This window comes from Pristiophorus japonicus, chromosome 7, assembly GCF_044704955.1.
Source record: "Pristiophorus japonicus isolate sPriJap1 chromosome 7, sPriJap1.hap1, whole genome shotgun sequence".
NCBI classification, from domain to species: Eukaryota; Metazoa; Chordata; class Chondrichthyes; family Pristiophoridae; genus Pristiophorus; species Pristiophorus japonicus.
In genome coordinates, this window is record NC_091983.1 from 59,543,815 (window position 1) to 59,561,644 (window position 17,830).

The window sequence follows — 17,830 nt, forward strand, 5'->3', positions numbered from 1 at the left end:
AGTATTGGTTTATTTGGACGGTTTGTAATATAGTCTTCAAAAAGACCACTGCAATCCTAAGTATTGACAATTGTTGTCGCAAGTGCTTTATTCTCCATCTTGACAGATGAAAACTCCTATCTCAAGACTCTGTTTATTATTTTTAAACCTATTTTTAAATCCAAAAACCCCATAGTATATTAACAATAGAAAAATTGAGCATCAATTATCACATTCCTGAATGGTTTTGAAGATCATTATAACAAATTCTCTCTTCATTTGATATTTCTGCAGATCAGACTCACAGAATTTAGAGAATCTTGTTGCTATCGAAAGAGTATTTTCATTAAGCATCAGTTCAGAAGTTTATTCAGACACTGCTCTAAATCTAAAATTTTGTCAATATGGAATTGGCGATTTAATTATTGCCAGAACACTGCACAATACTTTGTGTAAGAGCTGCTGGTTTTTTTGAGCTCATCTATTCAGTTTATCCAGTGAGCAGTTAAACAGGAAGGTACCGGATTCAATCCATGGTCAGTGCTGACTTAGCTGATCTCAACTTGAGCATCAATAAAGATGGTGCAATTGATCTTGGTGCCCTCCGATAAGAGAGGAAGAAATTTGCCATCATTCCTGCTCCTGATTGATATCCAGTGATCCCTGTTGGAAGTGCATATGTGCAAACATTGGCTTAGAACACGGTCAGGCTCCAATGTCTTTCTCTTTCTCCCCTGCCCACAATAAAGTGGCCAATAATGTAATGGCTCCCTGCAGGGTACTGCAGGGCATTTGACACCTGTAAAATTGTATTCCAATCTCAGCAAGAAGTCAATCCTTTAGATGAGGAAGGGAAGAAATTAGTGTGGAAGAAAAATAAACTTGTTTTTTATCAGTACACTAAGGTGATGTAATATTGTGGGCTTATGTATGTGATCTAGTTTTACTCAGTAAGGTTTTGTGGTTTTGGAACAAGAAGTAGTGTTTCAATTAAGCTTTTTTTTTAAAGCCCTGGCTGTTTTTCTGAATATCAGAGAAGTTGCAGTTTATGTTCTTAGCAAAAGGAAACCACAAAAAAAAAGTTATTTTCTTAGTACCTTCTTCTCTATTGACAAAACAGACCGAGCATGTGCGCAGTTATCCTGCCGGTTTATTTTATTTTTATGGGGTTGGTAGTGGAGGAGGAGGCAAGAATCCTAAAAAATAGAATTGTATCTGATCGCATTGATCAAGCACAGTACTTATTGCAGTTTAAAAGACAGGTTTATATAGCACCAGTCTATCATGGTCTATATATTAAGTTTTGAGAAATAGCAAGTTTGTTAAACTTGCAGTGGTTTATACTAATGAAAAGTGGATTAGCCTAGAGTTGAAAGAAAATCAGTTGGAATTTCCTAATGGTTGAGAAGAAGAAAAAATGGTTATTGATACTCTGAATTAAGTATTTCTTTGTAGCATGTTGTGCTGTCCAATCAAATGTGACACTTTGCACATCTTTTGGTATCTCAAGTTTAGTGAGCAACTCTGATGGATTAGGCTCATCTTAATCACCGAGTTCCTTGTGGAAGATAGCTACCCAGGGGGAGTATCGCTCATATATCCAGACTTGAGTCTGGAAACCCTTCTTCCCCTGAATTAATTATTGTTTGTAATCTGGTCCTCTATTTGAGTTTATATCTTCCTGTGACCTTAAATCCCTCACCTGGGTACCCCATTCGTAGCACTGGCATCTGCTACGAGGATCATGTCTCATTTTTGAATGCTGTTTGAACCCATTTGTATCATGATGCAATAGTTTTGTCATCTTGCCCAAAGTTCTTCCAAAAGAAATACTAAATATTTTTACTTAGATAATAGCTGAATATGTTACTGCAGTGAGGTGTCTTGAAAGTTGCTAATGAGATATGGGGGAAAATCTATAGAAAGAAAGTGACTTCATAATGGTGAATGTTAATTTATTGGAAAATGATGAAAACAGAACAGCATTCATCACAATAAGGATACCTAATCAAAATTAAATCTGTTGAGGTGACAAGAGTTCTAATCTAACTCGGTGTTTGTGTGGGTGTGAGTTAATCTTTTATACCAATGCCAAGTTTTTCAGACTTAATGTAGCCAGACTGATTAACCCTTACATTAATTGTCACAACTGTTGCTGTGCTTGCTCTAAGTAGCTCTTTTTATTAAACCAGCCTGAGGCTAATAAAACATTGAAAAATAGAAATGATATTCCTCTAAAGGAGTGTGGGCGTATCATATAATTGAAAAGGAAGGATTTTTCATACTAACCTATTGAAGCAAGTGCAAAGGTTGAAAATGCAAATGCTAATCCAGAGATCAGATTCATTCCTTAATCCCATGTTGATCTTGTTCTGGTTTATGGAATCCACCTCTGCTGTGGCTTGGCATATATAGGATTGAAAAGGATTGTAAACTGCATTCAGTTTAGTCAACTGCTGACTCAGCTCACTCCATGATAGTGAAATGCTGGGCTCAAACAAATAGAAAGAAAGACTTGCATTTATATAGTGCCTTTCATGACCACCCGACAATTCAACGCTTTACAGCCAATGAAGTACTCTTGGAATATAGTCACTGTTGTAATGTGGGAAACGCGGCAGCCAATCTGTGCACAGCAAGCTCCCACAAACAGCAGTGTGATAATGACCAGATAATTTGCTTTTGTTTTGATTGAGGGATAAATATTCGTCAGGACACCACTGATAACTCCCCTGCTCTTCTTCGAAATAGTGCCATGGGATCTTTTACATCCACCTGAGAGAGCAGATGGGGCCTCGGTTTAACGACTCATCCGAACATCTGACAATGAAGCACTCCCTCAGCACTGCACTGGAGTGTCAACTTAGATTTATGCGCTCAAAGTCTCTGGAGTGTGACTTGAACCCACAACCTTCTAAGTGTGCTACCAACTGAACCACAGCTGACACTGAAATAGGGGATATCTTATTTTTTTTAAATTCAAACAAGGACAGTACATTGCTTTGTAAATGCGTCTTAGATCGGAACTGTCATTCTGTCAGGTAGTCATCTGTAAAATAATAATCTGCTGAAATGATATAGGGATGGAAGCTGCAGATCAGTGTCTCACGTCATCTTGTTTTTGTTTGTGGCTTGGCATAAAGCACTTCTCTAATCCTTCAATTTTAACTTTTTTGGGGATAAAATGAGTGAGGGATGTCTGTGCTGGGCAATGAAACACTCTTCTATTTCCTGCATCCTGAGTGCTCACTTTACAATGTTCCTTCACCCCAGTCTCAGAAAAGCAATTCCCACAACAGTCATCCTTGTAAGCCTTTCATTTCATCTATCCTGGGTGGACTTAATCTCAGGTTCCTGAGGTGAAAGGAAAATGAGAATTTTATTTGCTCTAGGAATTAAATTCAATCACATAAGCAAAGTCGTGTGATAATTTGGAATGTCTAATTGACTGGAGTGTGGGCTCCATCACTGTTTTGCATTCCATGTTCCTTTATGATTTTGTGTGGATTAAAAAGCAGCAACTGTAATTACTATTAATTACCACAAATGTCTTCATTTTGATTACACTCCTGTTTAGTGCTTTGGGATGTTTTTCCATGTTAAATGCTTGTTATATCGCTAACTTAATACAAGATCCTCCTGTGCTGATCTGTTGCAGTCCATTCCATCCTATGATGAGATCCAAAGGAAGATGCACCAACTTGCTGAGTTTCTGGAATTGCCCCGTTTTCCTGAAATAAGTGAAAAGTGTTTTCTCCATCCAGATATACTTTGTATCAAGTATTTGATGGAAGCTAACTTGCCAGGTAGACTATTGCAAATACATTTCTAAAACAGTACAGTTCAGAACAGACATGTGGGGGGAAAGGACTATCAATGCAAAGTACTTCTTATCCCGCTCCCAACTCTAGGTTAATTTTTTTAACGTAGAATCTCCTGCAAAGTAAGTTTTCCAAAGTTTGTTTGTTCTTCCAAAGGAGGCTGCTATTTGGGAAGTAGCTGTTCAGCTGGCAGATTCAAGACCTGGTGAACAGCATCTCCAGAGAAAGTAATGAACATTGTCGTTCTGTCTGGTTACTGATGGAGCTAATAGTCAAAGTTAGCTCTTCATCTCTCTGCTGAGGATGTATCCTTAAGATGCAAGGTCTCGCGGTGGCAGGGGAGAGATGATAATGCTTACTATTTTTTAACCGTAGTTAGGTTGGAGGGATTGCCTTCTGTATAAAAGCTCTTGTACATTGCGACGGTAAATGGGTGGGAAGAGGTTTTGAAGATATAACATGGCCCTATTAACTTTTCTTTACAAACATTTATTATTTTACAAATGTTGTGAAACCCAGTCTCTTAGGAAATATTGTTATCTGATATTGTGCATAAATACAAATAGGTGTAGTTTCAGGCATGTAAATGGCTTAATAGTTACACCAACATAACTTAAATGTTGTTTACTTCCCATTAGGTTTTGTATGAAACAGACGGACATAATACTTTTCCATCTATGTAGTCTCTTACAAAAGTACATATTAGTGCATTGCAGCATGCACGATAAACCGTACACAAAGCATTCATTATGCAACAGGATAAACTTGTTAAGTCTTTGAGCTTTGGATGATTAAAGATGTTACCTCCAGAATAGTCAGCAATACAATATTACTTCAACTTTCCTGTGAATGCCACCGACTCCAGCAGACTCTTTATTTTGCTTTCAGTTACAGTTGTAAAGACTAGTTGGCACCAGTTTACATTGCATTACAGTCAGTACTGTTTACAGTCATTAATACTAAAAGGCTGGCTATCACAGGGTCAGTGAAAACTGGTACTGTTTAGCCTGAAGATCAAAACAAATCTTGCTATCTTTTTAATGTTTATTTATAAACCGTTCAATTAAACTTGAATTGGTGATACAGGTGAGAGGCATTGGTACTCAAACCGGTTAACTGGTTTTACTGGGGAAAAAGCACTAGAAGATGGACAATTCATCCTTTTTCCCTCCCCGCCATCCCACAACATCAAATATATATACCGTTAAAAAAAAAAATAGAGCATTTTATTTTAGCTGTAAGAATTACTTATGAGTTTAAATAATCATTGAGAAGGCAGTTCCCACTGAGTAAATTGCATTTTGTTTTTTTAATTTTTTGGGTTATCGAACACCAGAGAGCATGCACATTTGGACACAAAGATTGGTGAAGAAAATGGGTATCGGAGAGGTGGACTTTCTGACCTTTCACCCATTGTCTAGAGGAGCAAAGACAGTCAAGTATGAGGTTCAGGCGGTGGCAGTAATTGTGGTTGCCCTGAAACTGCTGTTTGTGCTTGATGACAAACGTGAATGGTAAGTCACTTGATGTATATGGTAAAGTATTGCAGAAGGTGCCAAGCTCCCATTTTTAAAAATTGTTTTGTAATTTTGTATCATTTAACAGGTTGCTATCTAATAGAGTGGATGAGATAAACAAACATAACGATGAAGGTATTTAACTATCATTGCTGTAGATTATGCAAATCTACATTCCAATTTTATCGTGGTCGTGGGGGAAGGGATTCTATAACTCATACTAAAAACTCATTTAGGATTTGTTTATTTTGGGTTTTAGATATAGAGAGACTTGCTTTATTAATTGCTTTGTTAACCCGTTCTACCACCCTCAAAGATTTGGACACAAACACCCCCCTCCAATGCAGGTCTCTCTCTTCTTGCACCTCCATTAAATTGTACCATTTAGCATGTATTGTCTCTCCTCATTCTTCCTACAAAAATATATCACCTCACAGACTTCTCTGCATTGAATTTCATCTGCCATGTGTCTGTCCATTCCACCAGTTGTCTATGTCTTCTTGAAGTCTATTATCATCTTCCTCACTATTTATTAGACTTTTGCGTCATTTGCAAATTTCAAAATTGTGCCCTGTATTCCAAAGTCCAAGTCATTAATGTATATCAAAAACAGCAGTGGTCCTAATACTGAACCATGGGGAACACCACTGTATACCTCCCTCCAGTCAGAAAAACAGCTGTTCACCACAACTCTCTGTTTTCTATCCCTTAGCCAATTTTGTATCCATGTTGCTACTGCCCCTTTTATCCCATGGGCTTCAATTTTGCTAACAAACCTATTCTGTAGTACTTTATCACTATTATGTGGTATTTTATCAAACACCTTTTGAAAGTCCATACACATAACATCAACTGCACTGCCCTTATCCACCTGTTATCTCATCAAAAAAACTCAATCAAGTTAGTCAAGCACGATTTGCCCTTACCAAATCTGAGCTGGCTCTCCTTTATAGAAACATACAAAATAGGTGCAGGAGTAGGTCATTCGGCCCTTCAAGCCTGCACCACCATTCAATAAGATCATGGCTGATCATTCACCTCAGTACCCCTTTCCTGCTTCCTCTCCATACCCCTTGATCCCTTTAGCCGTCAGGGCCATATCTAACTCCCTTTTGAATATATCTAACGAACTGGCATCAACAACTCTGCGGTAGAGAATTCCACAGGTTAACAACTCTCTGAGTGAAGAAGTTTCTCCTCATCTCGGTCCTAAATGGCTTACCCCTTATTCTTAGACTGTGACCCCTGGTTCTGGACTTCCCCAACATTGGGAACATTCTTCCTGCATCTAACCTGTCCAATCCCGTCACAATTTTATATGTTTCAATGAGATCCCTTCTCATTCTTCTAAACTCCAGTGAATACAGGACCAGTCGATCCAATCTCTCCTCATATGTCAGTCCTGCCATCCCGGAAATCAGTCTGGTGAACCTTTGCTGCACTCCCTCAATAGCAAGAATGTCCTTCCTCAGATTAGGAGACCAAAACTGAGCACAGTATTCCAGGTAAGGCCTCACCAAGGCACCCTGTACAACTGCATTAAGACCTCCATGCTCCTATATTCACATCCTCTCGCTATGAATGACAACATGCCATTTGCCTTCTTCACCGTCTGCTGTACCTGCATGCCAACTTTCAATGACTGATGTACCATGACATCCAGGTCTCGTTGCACCTCCCCTTTTCCTAATCTGCCGCCATTCAGATAATATTCTGTCTTCGCGTTTTTGCCTCCAAAGTGGATAACCTCACATTTATCCACATTATACTGCATCTGCCATGCATTTGCCCACTCACCTAACCCGTCCAAGTCACCCTGCAGTCTTTTAGCATCCTCCTCACAGCTCACACCGCCACCCAGCTTAGTGACATCTGCAAACTTGGAGATATTACACTTAATTCCTTCTTCTAAATCATTGATGTATATTGTAAATAGCTGGGGTCCCAGCACTGAGCCCTGCAGTACCGCACTAGCCACTGCCTGCCATTCTGAGAAGGACCCATTTAACACTACTCTCTGCTTCCTGTCTACCAACCAGTTCTCTATCCACGTCAATACATTACCTCCAATACCATGTGCTTTAATTTTGTACACCAATCTCTTGTGTGGGATCTTGTCAAAAGCCTTCTGAAAGTCCAAATACATTACATCCACTGGTTCTCCCTTGTCCACTCTACTAGTTACATCCTCAAAAAATTCTAGGAGATTTGTCAAGAATGATTTCCCTTTCATAAATCCATGCTGACTTGGACCGATCCTGTCACTGCTTTCCAAATGCGCTGCTATTTCATCTTTTATAATTGATTCCAATATTTTCCCCACTACTGATGTCAGGCTAACCGGTCTATAATTACCCGTTTTCTCTCTCCCTCCTTTTTTAAAAAGTGGTGCTACACTAGCTACCCTCCAGTCCATAGGAACTGATCCAGAGTCGATAGACTGTTGGAAAATGATCACCAATGCATCCACTATTTCTAGGGCCACTTCCTTAAATACTCTGGGATGCAGACTATCAGGCCCTGGGGATTTATCGGTCTTCAATCCCATTAATTTCCCGAACACAATTTCCTGACTAATAAGGATCTCCTTCAGTTCCTCCTTCTCACTAGACCCTTGGTCCCCTAGTATTTCCGGAAGGTTATTTGTGTCTTCCTTCGTGAAGACAGAACCAAAGTATTTGTTCAATTGGTCTGCCATTTCTTTGTTCCCCATTATAAATTCACCTGAATCTGACTGCAAGGGACCTAGATTTGTCTTCACTAATCTTTTTCTCTTCACATATCTATAGAAGCTTTTGCAGTCAGTTTTTATGTTCCCAGCAAGCTTCCTCTCATACTCTATTTTCCCCCTCCTAATTAAACCCTTTGTCCTCCTCTGCTGAATTCAAATTTCTCCCAGTCCTCACGTTTGCTGCTTTTTCTGGCCAATTTATATGCCTCTTCCTTGGATTTAACACTATCCCTAATTTCCCTTGTTAGCCACGGTTGAGCCACCTTCCCCGTTTTATTTTTACTCCAGACAGGGATGTACAATTGTTGAAGTTCATCCATGTGATATTTAAATGTCTGCCATTGCCTATCCACCGTCAACTCTTTAAGTATCATTCGCCAGTCTATTCTAGCCAATTCACGTCTCGTACCATCAAAGTTACCTTTCCTTAAGTTCAGGACTCTAGTCTCTGAATTAACTGTGTCACTCTCCATCTTAATAAATAATTCTACCATAATATGGTCACTCTTCCCCAAGGGGGCCTCGCACAACATGATTGCTAATTAGTCCTTTTGCATTACACATCACCCAGTGTAGTATGGCCAGCCCTCTGGCTGGTTCCTCGACATATTGCTCTAGAAAACCATCCCTAATACACTCCAGGAAATCTTCCACCGTATTGCTACTAGTTTGGTTAGCTCAATCTATATGTGGATTAAAGTCGCCCATGATAAGTGCTGTACCTTTATTGCACGCATCCCCTAATTTCTTGTTTGATGCTGTCCCCAACCTCACTACTACTGTTTGGTGGTCTGTACACAACTCCCACTAGCGTTTTCTGCCCTTTGGTATTCCGCAGCTCTACCCATACAGATTCCGCATCATCCAAGCTAATGTCCTTCCTTACTATTGCATTAATTTCCTCTTTAACCAGCAACGCTACCCCGCCTCCTTTTCCTTTCTGTCTATCCTTCCTGAATGTTGAATACCCCTGGATGTTGAGTTCCCAGCCTTGGTCACCCTGGAGCCATGTCTCCGTAATCCCAATTATATCATATTTGTTAATAGCTGCCTGCGCAGTTAATTCATCCACCTTATTACGAATACTCCTCGCATTGAGGCACAGAACCTTCAGGCTTGTCTTTTTAACACACTTGGTCCCTTTAGAATTTTGCTGTAATGTGGTCCTTTTTGAATTTTTGCCTTGGGTTTCTGTGCCCTTAACTTTTACTTTTCTTCTTTCTATCTTTTGCTTCTGCCCCCATTTAACTTCCCTCTGTCTTCCTGCAAAGGTTCCCCTCCCCCTGCCATATTAGTTTAACCCCTCCCCAACAGTACTAGCAAACACTCCCCCTAGGACATTGGTTCCAGTCCTGCCCAGGTGCAGACCGTCCGGTTTGTACTGGTCCCACCTCCCCCAGAACCGGTTCCAATGTCCCAGGAATTTGAATCCCTCCCTCCTGCACCACTCCTCAAGCCACATATTCATCTTAACTATCCTGCCATTCCTACTGTGACTAGCACGTGGCACTAACAGCAATCCTGAGATTACTACCTTTGAGGTCCTACTTTTTAATTTAACTCCGAGCTCCCTAAACTCAGCTTGTAGGACCTCATCCCATTTTTTACCTATGTCGTGGTGCCTATATGTACCACGACAGCTGGCTGTTCACCTTCCCCTTCCAGAATGCCCTGCAGCCGCTCCGAGACATCCTTGACCCTTGCACCAGGGAGGCAACATACCATCCTGGAGTCTCTATTGCGGCCGCAGAAAAGCCTATTTGTTCCCTTATTAGTCCTTTATTTGCCTTTTTAAATTAATTTAACCCTTGGAAAAAGTGCATTCACATAAAAATTTTATGAAGCCATTGTACATTTTGATTAAGTAGTGCTTGCAGATGTAAGCATTGATAATCTAGGTTTCTTGGCATCTCTCTTGTTTGCACTATGAGCAATGGGCTAAGTGGTTGAAAACAGCACGTTTCGTCTTGGTTCTTGAGGACTGGTTAGGCTTGGGGACTGGTTAGTCGGGTGGGGAAAGGCACTGCATATTAGTGGTATTATTAATTGGGACCACTGCCTTTCATGGTCAGTGGGTGAGTTGATATGCTGAGGGGGTGGAAGGTAGTTTGTGTTGAGTGAGCCTCCAAGACCCCTCCCTAGCTGGCTTGGTATTTCCCCAGTTCCAGTTGGAGGATGTGCATCCTTTGTTATGATTGAGACATGTCTTGCATGTGCTTCAGCTACATGTTTGTTGGGGAGGGCTACACTTCACCATAGAAGGGGAATGCACCTAGTAAAGTGAGCTGTGCTAACCTGTAGTGAGGCCTTGCTCTTCAGTGAGTATCCCAGCAATGTCAGTTTGGGTCCAATGCAGTTGAAGATTGATCATGGTCCTTGTAATCTCCTGGGCTACTATCCAGGAGACGACTCCGGAGGCATGACCAGCTTTTGTGTAGGAGGGTCCCCCTTTAGCCTCGGTCTGTCCAGCAGTCGTCTGGTCTAGAGCATATGTGGGGAGTGGTAATTGTGATGTTGATCTTGAACTGGCCTTTGTACATTTCTTATCTTGTCTCTAATATTAAGCATCACACATTCTCATGGTGCATTTTGTAGTTATTTTCCCATTTCTAAAGGGAAGTAAATATTGGCTATGTTTGTTTTCAAATACAATGCGAAAGGAACGCAGTGAGTCACTTAATTAATTATAAACTGGCTACTTCATTTTGATTTTGTCAGCTTCTAATCAGCTTGGTATGGACTGAGCCCTGAGGGGTAACTGTGTGAATATATATCTGCAAGTGAAGGAGCAATCCAGGTCCACAAGCAGAGAAATAATTAATTGGGAGCTTCTGCCTATAAATGGCAAGTTTTAAAATTAAGCGTGTATACATTATTGGGATGGGAAAGAAATGTTTTACATTGAATTTACCAACTTGCTTCTGGTACATTGTCCTTGAAGAGTGTAAATTAAGCAAATATTTAGTGGTTCTAAAGTTAAAAGAAACATGGTGATATAAAATAAAACCAGAAAATGTTGAAAATATGCAGCCAATCTGGCAGGATCTGTTAAGTAAAAAGACAGGTTCATGTTTCAAGTATCCACCTTCATTAGAATGTTTATTTTTCTTTCATGGTTTGTGTGTTTTGTTAGGTATTAAGCTCTTTCAGTTCAGAAAATGGTACAAGGTAGTGAGACACTGTTTGGATGCAAGTGAGAAGGAAATGGAAGAGCAGGCAGCCAGGTAAAGTATCCATTACTTTCATAGAACATTTACTGAACATTGAATTTTTCTCGTAAGCAACTACAGATTATTTATAAAATGCAGTAATAGCGTTCTAATTGTTAATCCTCTTGTATAAATGTCATACAGCTGGTTTAAAAGTTGGTATCCATACTGAGGATCAGCTTTCTGCATAAAATTGAAAATATCTCTATATAGCTGCTCTGGAAAGAATGAGAGTGACGTCACCCAAAGCTTCATAGAAGAGATGGGTTTGCAACTTATTAAAAGGAAATTCGGGAGAGAGTTCCAGAGGGTAGGGTCAAGATGACAGTGCTACCATCAGCGGTGGTATAGAAAGAAGGGGGCATGCATTGGAGGCAGGAGGACATGGGAAGGGACATAAGGCCGTAGAAATTTGCAGAGATTTTATATTTGAACTGTTGGATTATTCAGTTGACTACTGCAAATTATTGAAGCTTCACTCAGTTTTTATCTTTAATAAATTACTGCTTTATAATTATTTGCAGATAACTGTTCTCTGGAGAAAGCCACTGAGAAAACTAAGCAAATTAGGGTAATATTTATTATTTTGTGAGAATAGTATCCTTTCCCCATTTTAATATTTTTCCTGTTTCTTTCAAGATGAGTGAAGATTCATGGGATCTATACATACATTCGTCCTCATGCATTTGCCTTCCATCTTGGCCTAATCTAATCACCAGGAAGTGGTCTCTTTTCAACCAGTCCTGAAGCCATAAAATTAACCTATCCCTGTTGCCATAGAAAGAAAAAAATTAACTTGAATTTATATAGCGCCTACCACAACTTTAGGACCTCCCAAAACCAATGAAGTACTTTTGAAGAGTAGTCACTGTTGTAATGTAGGAAATGCAGCAGCCAATTACAACAATAAGATAAAGACCAGATAATCTGTTTTAGTGATATTGGTTAAGGGATTAATATTGGCCAGGAAACAAGGCTAACTTCCCTGCTCTTCAAAATAGTGCCATGGGATCTTTTACGTACACCTGAGAGGGCAGACGGGGCCTCGGTTTAACGTCTCATCCAAAAGAGGGAACCTCCAACAGTGCAGCACGTTAAATTTTTGAATAAAATATATTTTAAATTATAACAATCATTTCCATTATTAACACAACTTTTTGAAGTAAAGCTGAATCATTTCCATTATTTGTTCCATTAACACAACACAATATTACGGAACAGGTCCAAACAGTAAACATGGTCCATTTGGAATAGTTGTCATTGCGCCTTCAGGCTGTAAAATGTTCACAGATGAGCTGCTGGCGCGAGGCTCAAGCAATCGTTAAAGGAGCAGGACGACCCGCCCTCCTCCGCCGTTGTGCTCCGGGTTCAGGTTGTTGGATGGCTTCCTCCTCATCCTCCTCCTCGTCATCAGCATCTTCCTCATCATCATCAGCCACTCTCACCTCAGGTGGGTCTTCTACTACCAGCTGCTGATGCCTCATGATGATTAAGTTATGCAGAATGCAGCACACAACAGTGAACTGACCGACAATCTCAGGGGAGTATTGCAAGTAGCATCCGGAATGGTCCAGGCATCGGAAACGCTGTTTCAAGATGCCAATGGTCTGTTCTATTATGCTGCAAGTAGCAATGTGCGTCATGTTGTCTTCCCGGTCAGCTTCCGTCCGGGTTGCGCGTAGGGGTGTCATAAGCCGGGTGGCGAGACCATACCCTTTGTCTCCCAGCAGCCAGCTCTGCCCTTCTTGCTGCTGTTGAAACATGGCAGATATAGCGCTCTCGTGTAGGATGAACATCATATGGGTGCTCCCAGGGTATCTCGCATCAACTGACATGATGCAATTCATGTCGTCACACACGAGCTGCACATTCACGGAGTGGAAGCCTTTTCTGTTCCTATACATCTCAGAATCCTCCAACGGTGCTCGCAAGGCGATATGGATACAATCAATGCAGCCCTGTACCTTTGGGAAGCCAGCAATCCTGGAGAAGACCACAGCCCTTTCACGCATTGCCTGAGCGGTCATGGGGAACTTTATGTAGTCATTCCTCCGGGCGTATAGTGCAGCAGTCACCTGCAGAATGCAGGTATGCGTTGTATGTTGAGAAATGGTGCACACATCCCCAGTTGTGGCCTGGAATGATCCAGATGCATAGAATGAATGTGCAGCTGTAACCTTCCCTTCAACTGACAAAGCAGTCTTGATGCTTCTAGGTTGCAGATCTGCTTTTACTAACTCACAGATCTCAGTTACATCTTCTTTGCGGAAACACAGCCTTCTCACACGGTTTGCATTATTTTGCCTGTCTCGATATACCTGCCGTGGGTAAGGCCTCCTACGTGCTCTGAGATTCCTCATGCGATGACGTCAAATCAATCGTCTCCTCCGCAGCACCATCATGCAGAAGGCTTGCACAAGGTATGGCATTGTCAGTATTGCCCCCATGATTAAATTGTACCTTTGCAAGAAGCTCAAAACTTCAGGACAAGCTTCTTTGTTCTCTCTCCCCAAGGTCAACGCCTTAGTATGGACCACACCCAGGTCTGCACATGCGTAATAGGCTTGCTTAGAAGCTAGGCATTCAAATGAGGATATTTTGGGCAACGAAGTCTAATGCAATTTTCATTTTAGATTTTTTTTGAAGTACCACTCCACCACGGAGCGAACCTCTCCTCACCCGGCTCGAGGGTCGGCCGGCAGAATCGCTCCCTCGCACGGACACGGGCTTGGCAAACCCCCCCCCCCCCCCCCCGGGCTTTTTTTTGATGCTGCTGCATAGTGTAAGGGTTCTCATCCCTTCAGTTCGGCTTCCACACACAAACATATAGCCACCACGCAACACATTAAAAGAATTGAAAAACACATAATAGCAACTTACCTCCAACCTTGCCGGAAGGGCTTGCCAGTCCAGGCCCATTCTCGGTCCCCACCGGTTCGATTCTCCTGCCAGTGCGTTCTCCCGCCCCTAGCCCTGGCCAAGTGGCTTCCCGGTCCGCTCCCACATCTAGTCCAGGCCGAATGGTCTCCTCCCTCCCGGTCCCCACACCTAACTAAACCTGAAAGGTTCCCCCCACCTCTCTCTTCCTCCCCCATTTCTCTCTCCCCCTCTCTTTCTTACCTTTCCTGCTGTCCGGGCATCTGCTGCACTTACCTGCGCCAATTTCTTTAACTCTCCGCAAGGGTTTTCTCGAGAGGCCACATACGTTGGTCTAAGTAGAAATTGAGTTACTATTAGCTGGCCAAAGTTGCCTAAATGGCCAGAATTGGCGTAGGTGGCTGGTAACGCCCCCTTTTGAGAAAAAAAAATTACCTAAAAAAAAAACGTAACTAACTGGGTTACACTCGTGCAAATTGATTGGGGAAACTGGGAATTTTTAAGTTAGGCCAGAAAAAACAGCCTAATCAAAAAAAATGGTGCAAATACTGGGGAAAATTGAGCCCAATGTCTTGGGTAACTCAATTATCAGTCAAAACCAATAACTCTTCCACAAAGAGAAATCTGGAAAGTTTTACCAGCATATATTTCTGATGTGTTATTAAATTAATTTTAGCTTTATATGTAGATGGAGCACATCTGACTGGCAGAGTGCTTCATTTTACACTGGGAAATAAAATAAGCAGGATTATCCCTTTTCAATAGAAATGCACTTCTAGTTAGTTACAGGTTATGGAGGAAACGTGACAAATGACACCAGTGGATTTTCTAATAGGGAAAATTTCAGGATATTAAAATAAATAAAAATACTGCTAAGGTATGCATTGGATTTCACAGGCACTTGTGGAAATGTGAAAAACCACTATTCTTTTCTATAAAAGACAAGTCAGTGATCTACAAAAGGAAACGTAAGTAGAATTATTTTGTTTGTGTCTATGTGATCCTGATGAAACTGATTTTTTTCAAAATGTGAAAATCTTTCGTGTACTTTTTTCAATTTTCAAAAGTTTCTAAAGTGCAAGTATATGCATGAACATGGCCGAGACAATTTAATGGAGAAAAATGTGGTGATATGGCTATATTGGCTTCTAATTTTACGGGAAATGTCAAGCTGAACTTGGTCACAGTCCTGTGCAGTTGTCGGAAAAGAATTTTGTGTATAGCATCCCATCTTTGCAATAGCTGGCATTGCTTGTTTAGGCTTTGTGTGATCACTGAGATGGAGCCAGGGTGTGAAGTGGTTGTGTTTAGATCCATACTTCCAGGATATTCTAAATTCTAACTTTTTTTTTGCCTCTTGAAATAGGTAATAGTTTTGGCCTAAGACCTAATTTGGTGCTCCAGACATCGGTGATTTTTAGTGTCAAATTTAGTTGTAGGAATGAATTCAACTGAAAATGAATATAGGGACAAACTCAGTCTCAGAAAAGGCTGCCAGTGAATTGCTATTGGGAGGGTAATCCAGCAGGAAGATAATGTATAATATTACTGGTTTATAAAGTTATTGACCACCTTTCTGAAAATAATTTAAATACAAGTAGAAATGTTGTGGATTTGAGTCGAAGGTATGGTAAGAGATTCCGATTCTGCCAAACTTGGCATCATAGTATTGCAGGCCCCTAGGCATGGCAAAGAACTGCCACCTAATTAGTTTATCAATAGTTAGCATTGGATCATAATTAAAATCACCATCATGTTAATGAAATATATAGAGTCAGGATCACATAGAATTTTGTCACAAGTTAGGTGAATAGTTGGTGTTTAATCCACAAAGTATATAGGTAGGGCACTGAAATATATAGTTTGCAGATAGCCAGATGCAAGATAGTTCTGGACCCAATGCTATGTGGGTGCAGAACCATTACACAAAACTGGCAATCTGCCACAAATTAACAGCGACACTCAGCCCACAATGGTGGCTGCTTGGGGAAGTGGAAAAATACATATTATTCTCGTAGTTGATACTTTCTAGTAAGTGATATTTTAATGAGGACTAAGTTGAGGGGACGCTGTGCTGCAACTGACTTGAAGCTTTTTTTTAAACTCCCAGTTTTCTCCTCTTCAATTGTTAAGGCACTAACCCTTTAATTGTGATTTATCAGACACAGGCAGCTATTTCATGTGTGAGCCGAGGTAGTGAGCATTGGTGCAATATTGGACTGTGATGGGCACTATAGCTGAGCCTATTATCTTCGCCTGAATTCCACATGCATACTTTCTAGCAGGGTTCATTGGCTAGTAGTCAAGGAAGAGCACGCTGGCTGACTTCTCCCCTGCCCACCAACTCCTTCCCTAGCCCAGAGCAGCTGAGGCCAATTGTCGTGGGTCCAACTGATGTCCTGGCTGAGCTCAGCATAGATTGGAGATCAAATCTTCTGCACCATATGGCTCGGTGTTATATCATGCAGTGTATTTACTCACTAGCCATTGGAGGGAGCTGCTGACCGAGGTGTGTTTGAAACTGACACGAGGTGCCTGAAATGGGCCCTGATATCCCACTCCTTGATGAGCAAAATATCCACCGTAACATTTTTGAAATGCGTTGGTAGCCAGAAGTCACCACATTATAAATAAAAGGAGCATTGTCTTCTCCTGGTTTGAAATTTATGATTATTTTATTAATTTTAGGTATGATCCACAGTCTTAAGAAGCAATTTGTTAGACTCACTAGTTCCCATCAAGCGATGGAAAAGAGAGGACCTTCCAGTTTTTGGTTCAGTTGGAGTGAAGGCAACTTGGAGAGACCTTGCTTTCATGGAGACAGCCTAGAAGCATATGATAATGAAAAAAGTAAAAGGATCACAACTGTCAACAAGCGGTACTGGCTCAGTTGTCTGAAAATTTGCAAAGATAAGTATGTATTTGTTTTCATTCCAAGAAAATGTACTCGTATTTAAAAATTCCAGTTCTCCTGAATTTGTTGCACTTTGCAGTTAGAAGAAATTACCATCAAATTTCTGAATTATGAATTACATAATAGCATATTCAGTTTTGTGGCAGATCACCTCTGTAGTAGAGGTTAAATATAGCTGTCAATATTGATGTAACACAATTTGATACCTATTTACTAAAACTATCCAATACAGTCCCTTTATATAAATAAGCTCAAATATAATTCAAAAGATGAAAAGGTACAACACATTTTTCTGTGCAGGAAAAAAAAGCATTATAGTGCAAAGATTTTGTTAAATGAGTATTTGGTCTATGTTTGGCAAAATATTCTGCTGTGCATATTGGTAACAGTGGCCTATATTTTTGCATTTTCTAGTACTTGCCCGTGCTTGAATGTAGTCTCAGTTATTGAACGTGTATGGCAGATGATAAGTAAACACCGTTTTGTATTACATGGGCTTTGTTGTACAGGTACATTCTTCTGGTTGAGCCAGAATTTTCCAGCCAACACTGAAAGAAACGATAAGTCATGCAAATCTTAGAATAAACACACTTCCCAAATGTTCTTCTGTTCTTTCATACGACAAAACTTGCGCAGAGGCCAAGTTATGAGTAATTTCAAAACATTATCTTTCTTTCTGCATTAAAAGGTGTATCATTAAGGAATAAAATGAGTAGACTTGGCTACAAGTTAAATGTATAATGACGCCATACAATATATATCATGTGATATCTTTTATTGGA

At 40.6% G+C, this 17,830-nt stretch overlaps 1 protein-coding gene across 4 annotated transcripts in view; it reads left to right on the forward strand.

Moving 5' to 3' along the window:
- The window catches only part of taf1b (TATA box binding protein (Tbp)-associated factor, RNA polymerase I, B), a 70,575-nt gene that overhangs the window by 45,132 nt on the left and 7,613 nt on the right, over window positions 1-17,830 (forward strand). For 2 of the 4 annotated variants that reach the window (XM_070884975.1, XM_070884976.1), the window contains 6 exons: window positions 3,638-3,785; window positions 5,137-5,314; window positions 5,406-5,452; window positions 11,182-11,272; window positions 15,032-15,102; window positions 16,823-17,048. In XM_070884975.1, the coding sequence (XP_070741076.1) occupies window positions 3,638-3,785; window positions 5,137-5,314; window positions 5,406-5,452; window positions 11,182-11,272; window positions 15,032-15,102; window positions 16,823-17,048 (761 nt within the window). Of the gene's footprint in view, window positions 1-3,637; window positions 3,786-5,136; window positions 5,315-5,405; window positions 5,453-11,181; window positions 11,273-12,478; window positions 14,534-15,031; window positions 15,103-16,822; window positions 17,049-17,830 lie in introns of those variants that run through there. The other 2 variants (XM_070884977.1, XM_070884978.1) reach the window with 2 other exon arrangements.